At 42.6% G+C, this 14958-nt stretch overlaps 1 protein-coding gene across 1 annotated transcript; it reads left to right on the plus strand.

Moving 5' to 3' along the window:
• The first annotated feature begins 2806 nt into the window (after window positions 1-2806).
• On the plus strand, window positions 2807-3550 carry LOC145411147 (uncharacterized). Its single transcript, XM_080281201.1, has one exon. It carries the CDS (start codon window positions 2807-2809, stop codon window positions 3548-3550), a length of 744 nt encoding a protein of 247 aa, XP_080137327.1.
• Window positions 3551-14958: the final 11408 nt, after the last annotated feature.

The raw sequence follows: 14958 nt of genomic DNA on the forward strand, positions 1-14958 counted from the left end.
ACATTAGAAGGACGCATCGTGCCGATTGTGTACCCAATTTTTTAACACGCGAGAGAGAGAGAGAGAGAGAGAGAGAGAGAGAGAGAGAGAGAGAGAGAGAGTGTAAATTTTTCACTGTAGTACACATCTCAGACACACAAAAAAAAACACACACACAAACACACAAAAATATGTACACAGAACAGGTGATACTTGGAATGTGACATCCGTTGACTTTCAGGCAGCAAAATTTCTTAGCGAACGCTTTTATAGCCGATCGAAAGTTAGGTTAGGTCACTTTGGGCAGGGTTTGGTCTGATTAGGTAATTTTTGGTTGGGTTGGGTTCAGTTCGACTAGATATAGACGGATTAGGTTAGATTGCTTTAGAATACGTTGGTTTTGATAGGTTATGGGTTGGGTTTTATTTGGCTGGGTTAGGCTGGGTTAGGTTCGATTGGATTAGGTCATTTTAGGCTCGACTGGGTTGGGTTAGGTCGGGTATGGTATGGTTAAGTGAGACTGGGTAGGATTAGGTAGGGTTAGATGCGGTTAGGCTGCGTCAGAATTAGTTAGGTTAGGTATGAGGAGGTTACGTGAGATTGTGAGGTTAAATACAATTAGACTGGGTTAGATGAGGTTAAGTTAGATTAAGTTGGGTTAACTTGGGTTGGATTAGGTCATTCGAGGTTAGGTAGGGTTCAGTTTGAGCAAATATAGATAGGTTATTGGAGACTGGGCTATAATAAATTGATTTATGCATTGCGGTCTTTTGTTGGTCGGTCCTTCCAAAGTCAAACATCACAGGAGGTGGGCGTGGTTTTGTGTGTGTGTGTGTGTGTGTGTGTGTGTGTATGCTCGCTTCATGTTTCGTCTATTTTATATATTTTGTATGTGCCTTGTGTAACTAAAACTTTGCTTTTACGTTTGGCTTCTTGTGTGACTGAGGGTGGACTGCTTAAGAATAGCGTCCTTTATAGTTACGATTCCCTCTTCCTCAGTGTAGCATATGTTTTTAGTTTATTTAGCTTTCTCTGGACGATTGTATAAGAGCTTCGTGGAAAATACTAGAACTAGAACGATGGCAGTAGATACAGCCTTGTGTACCAGATATCCTGCCCAAGTTTCATTAGCAGATACGTTGCCCAAGTTGAATAAAGTCGTCTGAAGTAAGAATAAGCTTGAAGATACGTTGCTGTACTGAAAGTCGTTGTATATGCCTTGTTTTATGTCTTTTCGTATGTGGCTGCGAGATAACAGACTCAAGTTCAGTCTTTTATGGCAAGCGTTAATAGATATCTCAGTGCTTTGCTTAATATGATGATTAATATGTCACTGGAAAGTTTCTAAATCTTTCCGCCTCCTCTCAAGTAAGGATGTTTACTGTCTATTACACTCGTCCAGTTGGTAATCTGTCGATGGTATGATTTTAAAGCCTGCTACCTCCCTCTCGTGCAAGGGTGTTTAGTATCTATTACACTCCTATTGGTAATGGGTCAATAGCACGTTTGTAGCTTCCGACCTCCTCGTGCAAGGCTTTTTACTGCTTATTACACACACCATAATGGGAGTCGTACACGTCCTGTCTGATTATACAATGACAACCCTCTCAAATCATTCATGGTCTTCTCATAGCCTTCATCAACCTCTGAACCACGTTGTCTCGTCTGCTTATACTTTATCACTCCTCACAGTCCTCATCAGCCTCCTAACCACCTATCCAAGCCGTATATTACTCTTACCGGGATCTGAGCTACGAAGAAAGACTAAATAAACTGAATCTACCAACACTACAGGAGAGAAGGAAAAGAGGTGACATGATAATGTTATATAAATGCATATCAGGGAAGGAGAAAATAGACATAAATGATTACTTAACATATGGAGAAGCATCAGCAAGAGGACACTGCAAAAAACTGCATAAGAAGAGAGGTGATGAAGACGTAAGGAAATTCAGTTTCCCAAACAGAGCAATTGATCAATGGAATGCACTACCGAATGATATAGTGTGTGCCAAAACAATTCACAAATTTAAGGATATGTACGATTAATATGGTTTAAGACACGGGACAGTACGAGCTTGACTCATTCCTGTAAAGATACAATTAGGTAAGAACACACACACACACACACACACAGTACAGGGAACCTCTACAAATGGTAAGAAGCAGACAAGAAACATTCAGATATTATGGATCTACAGTAAGAAGTGTGAACGTCGGGGGTAGGGTTGCGAGAGGCAGACCGAAAAAAACCTGAGACGAGGTCATAGAGTGTGACCTCAGGGATAAGGGACTGAATAGGGAGGCTGCCAGAGATCAAGCAGCGTGGAGAGCCATCATGTGACTAAGGCCGACGCATGCAAGCTTATTGGAGCTTTTATAAATGATACGATACGATCACAGTACAAAGCAACTGATTAAGCAGGAAATAACTTAGTGTAGAATCCGAATGCAGTATAGATATCGCTGGGAAATAAGCCAGGAAAGATGTGATAAACTGTAGATTAGCTGGAAAGAATCCCATCATAAATCTCCCCCCAGATGAACCAAGTGTAGCGTATCATCCCCACCCTTGGGATCCCCCCTATTCAATCTTATCATTACAAGCTCTCCCCAAAGCCCTCACTCCCGTACAACAATTACGCCAAGAGAGCTTAATGCAAATTGCCTCCTCACCTCCCCCTTCTCTTCAACCTACTATACAGACGGCTCTGTGAATAACAATAAAGCAGGTGCGGCAGTCGTATGCCGAGAACACTCATTTGGCCTGCGTGTATCAGATGGAGCCTCTACACTCCAGACTGAATTAATTGCAATTCTTACCGCCATGGACGATGCCCTAGACATCAACCCAACATCCCATACAATCATCCATACAGATTCCGCCAGCGCTATACAAACGCTAAGAAAACAGGAGCCGTCTGATAACACCCATTTAATTACTAACATAATCGCCACCGCGCAAGAAATACGAGATGCTGGCGGAACTATAACAATTAATTGGATACCCAGCCATGTAGGTATCAAAGGGAATGAATTGGCAGACCAACTAGGCAAAGAAACCACAGAATACTCACACGTTCAGGTTGACATAACACCGAGCCTCACTCTGATCAAAAGAACAATTAAAATGCAGGCAGCAACAATCAACCGCTCAGAACACGAGCATCAAGTCCAGGCAGGCTCCCCTTCTGCAATATGGTATGCTGCCGCTACAAAATATGAGCCAATAAATGCTATTAACAAACTCAAAAGCAGAACACTTAAAAATATACGACGCCTCCGCTTGGGATATAAGTGTAAAGCCCATATACTCACAAATGAGGCACAACCCAGCACGTGTGAAAACTGCAACACTGATACCCCATTCCCGTTTCTCCACTATATTCTCAGCTGCCGAAACACCAATAAATTTAACAGACCTGTCAATCTCCCCAACCCAGATACGCCTCGCATAAATACGGCAGCCAGCCCCGAGGAGACACTTAAAAAAGCAGCTGCTGCAGTGATTGCTAATACACCCATAACAACCCTAGCAAACATCACTGCACACTTCCCCCCACCCTTTTAAATCACTCAATCAGGCAGCCACAGCTGTCTCAGTCACCATGCCCCCTTTCATACGGTTCAGGTACCGTTAATCCCCGCTAATCCCCGCGCCTAACGGTCACCTAGTGGTCACCTGTTCCATTATACCCTCCCACTCTAAAATCACTCGTGTGTTTGTGCCTGCATGCGCGGATGTTTTTATACATCAACGTGTGCAGGCATATGATGCACCTGTGAGCTATATTATTTATATAAAAAAAAAAAAAAGACCATACAGAACCATCACGGTGGTTTCTTCCCCCTCAAATACAGCCCACACAACCAACTAAGAAATCCAGTCAAAAATCCACCGACTGGGCTAATGTAAGGCCCGGCCCTCCCTATAGGGGAGGAAATCGTCAACGAACGAACGATGGAAAGAATGGAAAACACAATCCACTGAGTGTCCACATATAGAGCCACATGGAAATTTATATTAGACCACCGCCATTAAGAAATAAAAGGACCTTTTAACATGGAGGCAACGTAAGAACAAGAGAGAGAGAGAGAAAAAAAAAACAAAAACAAATGATAATGGACAGTATAAAGATTCGTCGAAGTTACATAAGGGTCCCCTACATTTTGTGGGAATTTTCTTTATTACAAGCCCCGCCCCCAATGCGGCGTCAACCTGTCTGCCTGTACCCATTTAAAACCCCTATGCCCAGTCAGCGACCCTCAGTGTCGCTCTTGGAGAGGTGTGGTGTACATCTGGTTCTGTTAGGCCATGGCGCCAGGCCGTCTACCTCCAGCGATCAGCGCCTCAGTTACCAAATGTTAAACGGGGAGTGGAGGTGTGCGCCGCCCAGCTCCGCGGCACACCAGTCTCGCGTCATGGCAAGTGTTTCGCTGAGGGTTCACTTAAGCACCAATAGTTTATTTATTACTGACCCTTTTATTAATCAACTACTTAGTTCACACCCTGCAACTCACTTAAGACTCTAAACCACCCCTACACCCATTATCAAGATCACGGCAGCCACGTAATAACCCGCCATCCTCATATCCAGCACCCCCGCCTCAAACCCTGACCCCCCATACTCCCCTTCCTCCACCCCACCCCATTCCATATCCCCCAACCCAAGCCCCCCAGGGCGACAACACCATACCCAAACACCCGTATCCTACCCTCCTACCCAGGACCCACCTATACCAGGTCAGCCAGCCAGGGGACGAGAATAAGCCCGTCTTGCGCAGGCTAGCTTAGTGACGTCATCTTCGCCTCTCCTCTCAGTGAAGGGAGTTACAGGTTCCACACGCTCTCACTTCTCTTTGATCAGCTGTTGTCACTATCACATTTTTTTTTTTAATAAAACATAAGGGTAACAAAAAAACAAGTTATTAATAAACTAATAAAATTAACAGTTTATTTCTATAAACTGAATACAAGGAAATGCAGTAAGAGAGTGAGACAGCTTCAATGAACAGTTAAGCTGAAACTAACCGTGTTCATTACTCATGGCTTATAAGACAAAATAATTTACAGAGAAAAAAATACACACAATATAATCCTGATAACTAACCTAAGAATGAAAATATATGGTCTAATAATAATGTGAGCTTGTACTGGTTAAACATAGCACAGTATTGATGCCGTGGCTCTGTGTCACAAGATAATTTATGACATTATTTTGCTCTTTTTTCTTAACAGGCTTCTACAGGCATCCTTTTGTTTGTTGAAGGTTATAATTTTATTTAAATGTTTCATCCTAAAGAATACTGATATTCTAGCAAAAAATTCAACTCCGTCTGATGGTAAACATATTCCAGTGCTTTCTATCTCTGAGGAGAGAGTCTTAACACACCTGGGACCTTCCCTCAGACCTTCACCTTGAGTAGATTTGAATACTTCTCTCATTATATGTAACTGAGAAGAAAACTCTTCTGATGGCATATAGAGTTGTCCTCTGCTAACCACTTCAGTCCATGATTTATCTTTTCCCCAGTCCCCTGCCCTATATCCTAAATGGGGATACTTGTGAGAGAATTTCCTAACAATGTAGCCACCTATATATAGCAAGGACTCATCTTCTATAACACTGCCAGTAGATATTGCATTTACCTTTCCAGGTGAGAGAATTTCATTATCTTCACTGATTTCTTCAGATATGTCATCATTTTCCTTATCAATATCTAACTCCAAATTCTTGAATACTAAACTCGTTAGGCAAATTTCCAGAGCCAGTTCACGGTCACTTGAATCAACATGTTTGGAGGTTTCACCTGGCAGAGTCTTATCAAACAAACATGTATCGGTCTCATCTCCTAGACTTATATTTTTTGCTTCACTGACCAACTGAACATCCCTTCCCAACACATACTTTCTCAGTCTATATTTAAAGTTGACTGCATCCGGGTGATCCTGAGGTCCACTCATTTGTTATACACCCAAAGAAATGTTCTTGGCAGTCCTGATTCAGTCTTCTGGTCATTATGAATTCAAGATTGTAGTTACTTCTCAACATATGGAACAGTCTTTTAAGTGAAAGGCTTGATAAAACTATTCCTCTCTGAAAATTGTACAATGACTTTGAGTTACCTACTCTCATGGTTTCCATGACATCAATCATTTTATCTAAAATGTTTACCTGTGTTATCAAATTCATTCCATATGCACAACGCTCTTTTTTGTCACTGTACATAGACGAGTTCATCGCATCAAACCATTCATCTACCAATGAAATACATTCGGCAGTTGTTTTCCAATTCTTGCTTTCCAAAAGACCCTTGTCACCTAAATACTGTAGAGACTTTGAACAGGTCTTTGACAACAACTGTGCAGCATACTTAACTCTCTGCCGTTGCTGTCCATGTACGTTAAGATGAAGATCACTTAATTTATAAGCCAATCCATACTCCGTTTTAGTCTTTGCGAGCATTTCCCTATGCATGCAACAGTAACAAAGTCTCCAACGTCCAAAACAAAACCAGAATCAAGAAAATTGTTTCGGACGAGCTTTATCAGGTGAGGCACATCAGCAAAAAGAAATATTTCCCTTTCAGCACATGGATTTTTGAAGGATACGCTCTTAGTTTTTATAGGATCAATACCAAATTCTTTCCATACCTGCATATTACAAGGTCCCAGATCATGCACTACTGCTACAACAGCGTATCCTGCTGACTCTACACTCTTACTTATTTCTAACAAAATCTTATGCATATTTGATTCATCAAATGCAAAATATATTGGCTGTTTCCATTTACTAGCTAAGCCTCTTAGCATGACAACTTGTACATTCTTGTACGGCTTATAGAGTGTGTCTGTTGCTTTATCGTAGCTCCACTGCTTAGCAAGGCTCATTTCATCAAATGATAAGATAGTAAGCTTTTCTACTGGGCTTAGCGGCAGTGCTGGTGGCCGAGAGGCGAAGCTGACGTCATTACACCTCACTCCCCCATTAATCCCCTGCGCGAACAGAGCAGGCTGGCTGACCTGGTATAGGTGGGTCCTGCTCCTACCCAGGCTTCTGGAGCCGGAAAAGATTAGATGAACCTGAGAGGCAGCCAATAAGCTAATGCTTGGCAGAGAAAGCCGTAGCGACTCACTCCTCCCGCCTTAAGTAACAACACAGTGCACGTGCGAGACCCCCCCTTCCCAACAGCAAACACACGCACGTTGGGTTAAGCCCCGACACTCTTTCTCTTAGTCTAAATTCTTCCTCTCCTACTTAAAACACACACACACACAAACACACACACACACACACACACACACACATGCACTTTACACAATGCAACCAGGAACCAGAGCTCTGAGTAAGGCCGGGAGTCTAAACTAAGGCCTAGTTCCTGCCACCACGTGTCGTCGCCCTGGTTGCATAACACTCATCACATATACACAATCATTCTTTACCTTCCTTCCTTTCCCCCTTTTCTATACGTCATTATTATTATTATGAGAACCCACTCACCCCGCCCAACACCGAGGTGCTCACAACACAGGTGTCCAATTCTGATATCCATTCATCACCTTTCCTAAAAGTTTTCTTGCTCATAAAGTGCTTAAAAGGAGTCTTTAGATTATTGATTAACACCAACTTTGACTCTTTGCAAATACTCGATAGTATGAAGGCATTATCACTGGGTAACCGTACATCATCGGGTAAGACCGGATAGGAATATTTATCATGATCTGGTAACTCAACGTGGCTGGGCAATTCTCGAGCAAAGTTTCCAAATCTTGCGTTCATGTCTCCTATTATAACGCACTCCTGACACATTTCACTTGTCTTTAACTTCTCCTGAATTGACGCAAATGAGTCGTGAGAATAGTACGGTGAGTCAGATGGGGGTATATAACAAAATCCAAATAAACACTTTGGTGCATACCGAAACTGAATCCATATTTGTTCCTCCATACAGGTATCAATATTTACGATTGCATCAGATAAATGATTCTTTAATAATACCACTGTTCCCCCCCCCCCGCTCAGATGAACCTCTTACATCATTTTTATATGACACATAACCAGGAAAGGAAACAGGTAATGACGTCTTAACCTCATTTAAACTAATGATGTCATAATTTTGAAGCAAGTCTTGCACAGGTTTTTTCTCCAGTTTTGTTCAAACACCGTTTACATTCCATGACAGAATCTTAATCGTATTTCGATGCTGTGGTCTGCTCAAAAAGACTGTTGATTCCAAGCGTCGATCACAACTCCGTCCCTGTAGAACTTCCTCTCCCTCGTGTCCAGGCTTATCACACAGCCAGCGTTCTCGGGTCGCTCCCTCTCAGCCTTCTCGCGTCGTGCAGCCTCTTTCACTCTTTCCGGATGTTGGGATGGACGTCCTTCTTTATGAAGATCTTTTCATACTCCTTACCAGCCTGCTTAAGCTGTCTAGCATTCTCTAAAATCCTGTCCCTTGTTTTCTTACTGTCAACTGTTAGCAGGATGGCCCGCCGCCTGTTGTCTGCCCCTGTGGTTCCCAACCTTCGATGTGACTGAACTTCTTCACTGATTCCTACCTTAGACCAGATCTTGTTTAGTTTGTTTACCTCTGTTGTTGCTCCATCCAACGCCTCGTTCTCATCCGGAACTCCTGTTATTACCAAATTCTTCTCCTTTCTTTTCGGTCTATGACTTCTAGGTAACGTTGTTGTTTTGAAATAACCTCAGCTTGTTTTTTTACCTGGGTTTGTAGTTCGTCCAGTCTCTTGTTTATGTTACTATCCGGTGCGGTACCAGCTCTCCTTAACTCTGCCACCTTGTTGACAAGGGCGTGAAGTTTGTTGGTCAACTCCAGCAATTGTCCGTCACTTCCTTCAGGTGCTGTCAGGATACTGTCAATTAAATCTTCTTTTGTCAGCCGTGTCAGCTGGTTGCGCTGCATTTTCCTTAGGTCACTCAATGATTTGGCCATTGTGACTATGTAAATTAAGTCCACTTAAAGTATCTCCGTGTATCAGCTACAAAGTTCACGGCAACACGGAGCGGTACTCTGTTGTCTGCCTCACTTACACCAGCTTTTATCACACACTCCTAGCTACACTTCACGTATTAATCACACACACACACACACACACACACACACACACACACACACACACACACACACACACACACACACACACGTACGCTTATATTGTGGTGGTGTTCCTTCATTTTACCAAGGCCGAGATAGTCGTTTTTTTGCAGCTTATTTCCGGTAGTTCAGTGAAAGATATAGACAAACTTACAGCTCTACATCATTTCCATACCACTTCTTCATGACTAGCACCATTCTAGTGTTAACCCCTTGTCACAACACAAAATTTAAGAAAGAGATTGCAATTTTTCGCCAAATTAGAGTGAACAGGGTATAGTATTGATGCTGCAACACACGTATATTTATCCTCTTGTTTACAGGTCAGTCCACACTCAGTCCTTAGGTCACGTCTTCCACAGAACAAGTAACGCATGGACAGCCAGCGTAAATAAATGGCAGACCAAAGATGGAGTGAGAGGATGAGGCACACAGGGAACAAGATTAGGATGATACTCGCAGATCCACCGAGCTGGGACGGAACAAGTTAACAACGAAAGCATCTTAGTGGAGACAGGTGAGAGGGGACCTTATCCTGCAGTGGTGTGTCACAGGCTGATGATGATAATGGTGATGATAATGATGCTGATGATTATAATACAGCTACTACTGGCGATACCAGTGAGGATTTAACCTCTGTACGAACTAACAGAAATGGGATGAATATGATAATGATGATGATGATGATGACGATGACTGTGATGTTGAAACTCGTGTACCAGTTAACTAAGCTGGGATTATTGTGATGATGATGATGATTATGATGAAACTGTATACTCGATGAAACAGCTGGGATGATGACAATTATGATGATGATGATGACAATGATGATGATGATCATGATCATGATGATCATGATGACAATGATGATGATGATGATGATGATGATGATCATGATAATGTGACTCCCGTACAAATTCTACAATTTGATTAGAAGGAAGTGATGAATATGATGATAAAGGTGATGACTCTGATATAACATCTGTTCTACATCTTTTACAGTGTTGGGATGACAGTAACATGTTGCTGACGATGATGATGATGATTAGGACGACGAGGAAGATGATGATGATGATTACGACAACGAAGATGAAGACGACAACGACGATCATAACGACGACGACGATGATCTTCAAGTCACTGGCTGAACCTCAAATGTTTTGGTGACTGGGCATGTGTGTGTGTGTGTGTGTGTGTGTGTGTGTGTGTGTGTGTGTGTGTGCGTGTGTGTGTGTGTGCGCGCGCTCGCTTGTGTTCATGTATGTATATCTTGGTTGATGATACTACAGTTATTCAAATGGCAGAATTGTTTCCACACATTCATAGTTTTATTTCAAGGGTAAATATTAGGCTAAGAATTTAGGACCTTTTACCCATAGAGTAACGAGACACGCAATATTCTGAAAAGCTTATTACATCCCATAGATCACATAACAGGGTTTCATAAGTCACTGATCATCGTCGCTTTATGTATCGTTAGGAAGTGGATGAATATGAGTGTCTGAAATAATACATATATTTTGGCCTTTATTTAGATGGAAGAATTAACCTCACAGAATTATGCACTTTTAATTTTAAGGATACAACACATGATTTTCTACATTTTATCACAGTAGCTCTAGGACCGGCCCTGCCCGTCTGCTTCTCACTAACAATTTTCGGATGAGAGGTGTTGTACTCATATAGGCTTTGGAGATTATACTGAAGCCAAGTCACGTTCTACCAGCCCCACACACTAAATCACATTCAATCACTCACCCACACCACACCACACCACACCATACTACCCCCCCACACCATATCACACCACACCATACCAGTCTCTCACATTACATGACACGAAATCACACTCCCACACAACACAGAACCACCCTCCCACACCACACCACACAACAAAAAATCATCCTTCCACACCATACTACACCACACATAACCACTCACCCATATCACACCACACCACAAGAAATCATCCTCCCTCACCATACCACACCACACATAAACACCCTCCCACATCACAACATACCATAAAAAATCATCCTCCAACACCCCACCACACCACATAAAATCACCCTCCCACACCACACCAAACCACAAAACTTAAAACCACCCTCCCACACCACACTACACCGCACCACACAACCCTCCCCACATCACACAACCCTCCCCACAACACACAACCCTCCACACACCACTCCACACAACCCTCCACACACCACACCACACAACCCTCCACACACCACACCACAGAAACCCCTCCATACCACACTACACAACACAGCCTCCCCCTATACCACGCTACACCACAAAACCTCCCCTTATACCACGCTACACCACAAAACCTCCCCTTATACCACGCTACACCACAAAACCCTCCCACCACACCACACCACACCAAGGGGATTAAACAAAGGGGTTTGAAGCTCCCGCATCTGGTAATTCTGTGCTTGTTTCCAGGTACCTTCACACACACTCCGCTGGTCACATCTTCCACAGAGCAGGCAACAGATGGACAGGCAGCGTAACTGAATGGCAGGCCAGAGGTGGAGTGACAGGAAGAGGCACACAGGGAACAAGATAGATGAAACTCGGAGATCCACCGATATGGGAAGAGGCTAACAACCAGTGTATCAGATTGGAGAAAGATGAGAGGGGTCCTAATCCTCCAGTGGTAATGTCAGGGCCTGATGATGATGATGATATTAATGATGATAAAGATGATATTGATGATGATCATATTAATGATGATAAAGATGATATTGATGATGATGATGATGTTGATTCTGATGATAATGATGATTTAACTTCAGTACGAAGTAACAGAGTTGGGATTACGGTGATGATGATGATGATGATGATGATGATGATTACAGTCATGATAACAATTTCAACGAAGATGATGATGATGATGATTGTAGTTATGATAATAATAATAATGGTAGTAATAATAATAATAATGACAATTATATTAATGATAATGAAGATATTGATGATGATTTTTGTCGGTAGGTCGACGGACGGACGGAACTGCAAGAACTTGGTCAGCAGTCAAAGATCCACGATTCCCCATCCATCCATCCATTCAGCTCCCCCTGATGTTAAAAGCTAAGTCAAATTTCTGTGTCATACGCCTTTTGGAAACAGGGTAGTAGTTTAGGAAGCACGGGAGTCTTCTCAGTGCCCCTTCCTTAGCTATTTATTTTTGCATAGCACGTCTTAACATTTTCTTGTAAGCTATTAAAATCGTCTTCATATCGGCAGAGTTTACATCTCTCTCATAAAACAGGGTGTTGTGGTGTAATGTGCTGATTAAATCGCTAAAGAAGAGATATAAAGAATTTCCAAAGCAGCTTACAGTACGATTCTGGAGGCAGAAAAAAAAAAAAAACAAGCGAAGTTAACTCATGTTTTCAAGTCAAGAGAAAGATTATTTTTATTTATATTTTGTTATGGAGAAATTTGTCCAGATTTTCACATTAAGGTGCAGTATATTCCTAGATTTCCACTTTCCTTTTTATTGAGCCAAAAGCGTAATAGTGAAAAAATATAATGAAAAATCGAATAGTCTCTCTCTTGACCCAGTGCCCACCTACCTACAAGATTCCATTGAAAGCCGATAGCAAGTTTTTGATATATCTTGGCCATAGACAGACAGATAGACAGATAGAAAGACAGACAGACAGACAGACAGATAGAGAGACAGACAGACAGACAGATAGCAAGACAGACAGACAGAAAGACAGACAGACAGACATATAGACAGACAAATAGAACGACAGACAGATTGACAGATAGATAGACAGACAGACACGGGTGAATACATAACTTCCTTCAACTTCACTTGCGGAGGTAACTAGGCACATAAAGCTGTCACAACACAAACATTATCAAACCCTCCAGCATCCCACCACCAGCATCCCACACACAGACACACACACAGACACACACACACTTATACGTGTACAGAGAACAGGCGAAACTTGGAATGTTAAATCCGTTGACTTTCAAAGCAGCAAAATTTCTTATGAAAAAAAAAATAGTGAATTTATAGCCGATCGAAAGTTAGGTTAGGTCACTTTGGGCAGGGTTTGGTCTGATTAGGTAATTTTTGGTTGGGTTGGCTTCAGTTCGACTAGATATAGACGGATTAGGTTAGATTGCTTTAGAATACATCGGTTTTGATAGATTTTGGGTTGGGTTTTATTTGGTTGGGTTAGGCTGGGTTAGGTTCGTTTGGATTAGGTCATTTTAGGCTTGACTGGGTTGGGTTAGGTCAGGTATGGTATGGTTAAGTGAGACTGGGTAGGATTAGGTAGGGTTAGATGCGGTTAGGCTGCGTCAGAATTGGTTAGGTTTGATATGTGGAGGTTACGTGAGATTGTGAGGTTAAATACAATTAGACTGGGTTAGGTGAGGTTAAGTTAGATTAGGCTGGGTTAATTTAGGTTGGATTAGGACATTCGAGGTCAGGCGAAATTCAGTTCGAGCAAATATTTATAGTTTAGGTAAGACTGGGCTAAAATAAATCGGTTTAGTTATGATTAGGTTGGTTTGGGTTAGGTGAAGTTGAAATACAGAACCACAGGTGTTTATTGATAAAGTGGACTGGCGTTTGAACCGACTATGAGGCACGAGTTTTGTTGACGTCACTTCATAAGCTGGTGGTTAGATTTTGCTGGATTTTCCCGCCATTGTCCTCCCTGTCTGTGATCTGTCGCCTTGTTCCCACTGCACCCACCAAATGTATGCTGTTTGACTTCATTCTGTACTCTGACTTGGCCTACAATTTCCATCTATCCATCTTGAATACTGAGTTGTAGCAATGGATTAATACTAGAACATGTAAGTCACAAAAAGGTGCCATTGAAGAGGAGCCGTAGCGCTGCACTTTTCTGCCAATGACCCATGTGAAATAAGGGGCAAAAGGACGAAAATCTGAGTCAGGTTACCCTGAAAAAAGTAATATAATGCAGGATAGTATGATATTCTAGGAAGTTGTGGACAGTTGAGAGTTGTTTGTTAATTGCAATAAAGGGACAGGCAGACAGACAGACAGATAGAGGACAGACAGATGCAGAGAACGGAGACACGATAGGGGAGAAGAATCCTGACGTTATTATGAGTGTAGTTGACTTCATAGCATACTACATTATATTTGTGCCCTAACTTTAGTAGCATGTTTATGTACAACCAAGGTTCGTTGACAGGTAGTGAACTAACACACACACACACACACACACACACACACACACATACTCTCTAACAGTAGTTGGTGGTGGGGGAAATTTGTGTATGAAACTGTGGTGGTGTGGGGAGGTTGCCATGGTAACACACTGGCCCCGCGCACACACACACACACACACACACACACACACACACACACACACACACAGCAACCACACTAAACCATACAGCCCCCACACATACAACAAATCCCCCCTCACCCCCCCCACACACACACACTGCAACCACATCAAATCATACACCCCTCATCTCCCCACCACCCAACACACACAACACATCCAAACCCACCCACACACCCACCCAACACACACACACACACACACACACACACACACACACACACACACACACACACACACACACACACACACACACACACACACACACACTGCAACGACATCAAACTATACACTCCCACCCACCACACACAACACATTCACCTACAGAATCACACACACACACACACACACACACACACACACACACACACACACACACACACACACACACACACACTCACACTGCAACCACATCAAACGAAACACCCCCGCCCACCACACACACATACATTCACCTACACACACACACACACACACTGCTACCACATAAATCTATACACTC

This window comes from Coenobita brevimanus, chromosome 88 (assembly GCF_032717465.1).
Source record: "Coenobita brevimanus isolate Jiangsu-jjx chromosome 88, ASM3271746v2, whole genome shotgun sequence".
NCBI lineage: Eukaryota > Metazoa > Arthropoda > Malacostraca > Decapoda > Coenobitidae > Coenobita > Coenobita brevimanus.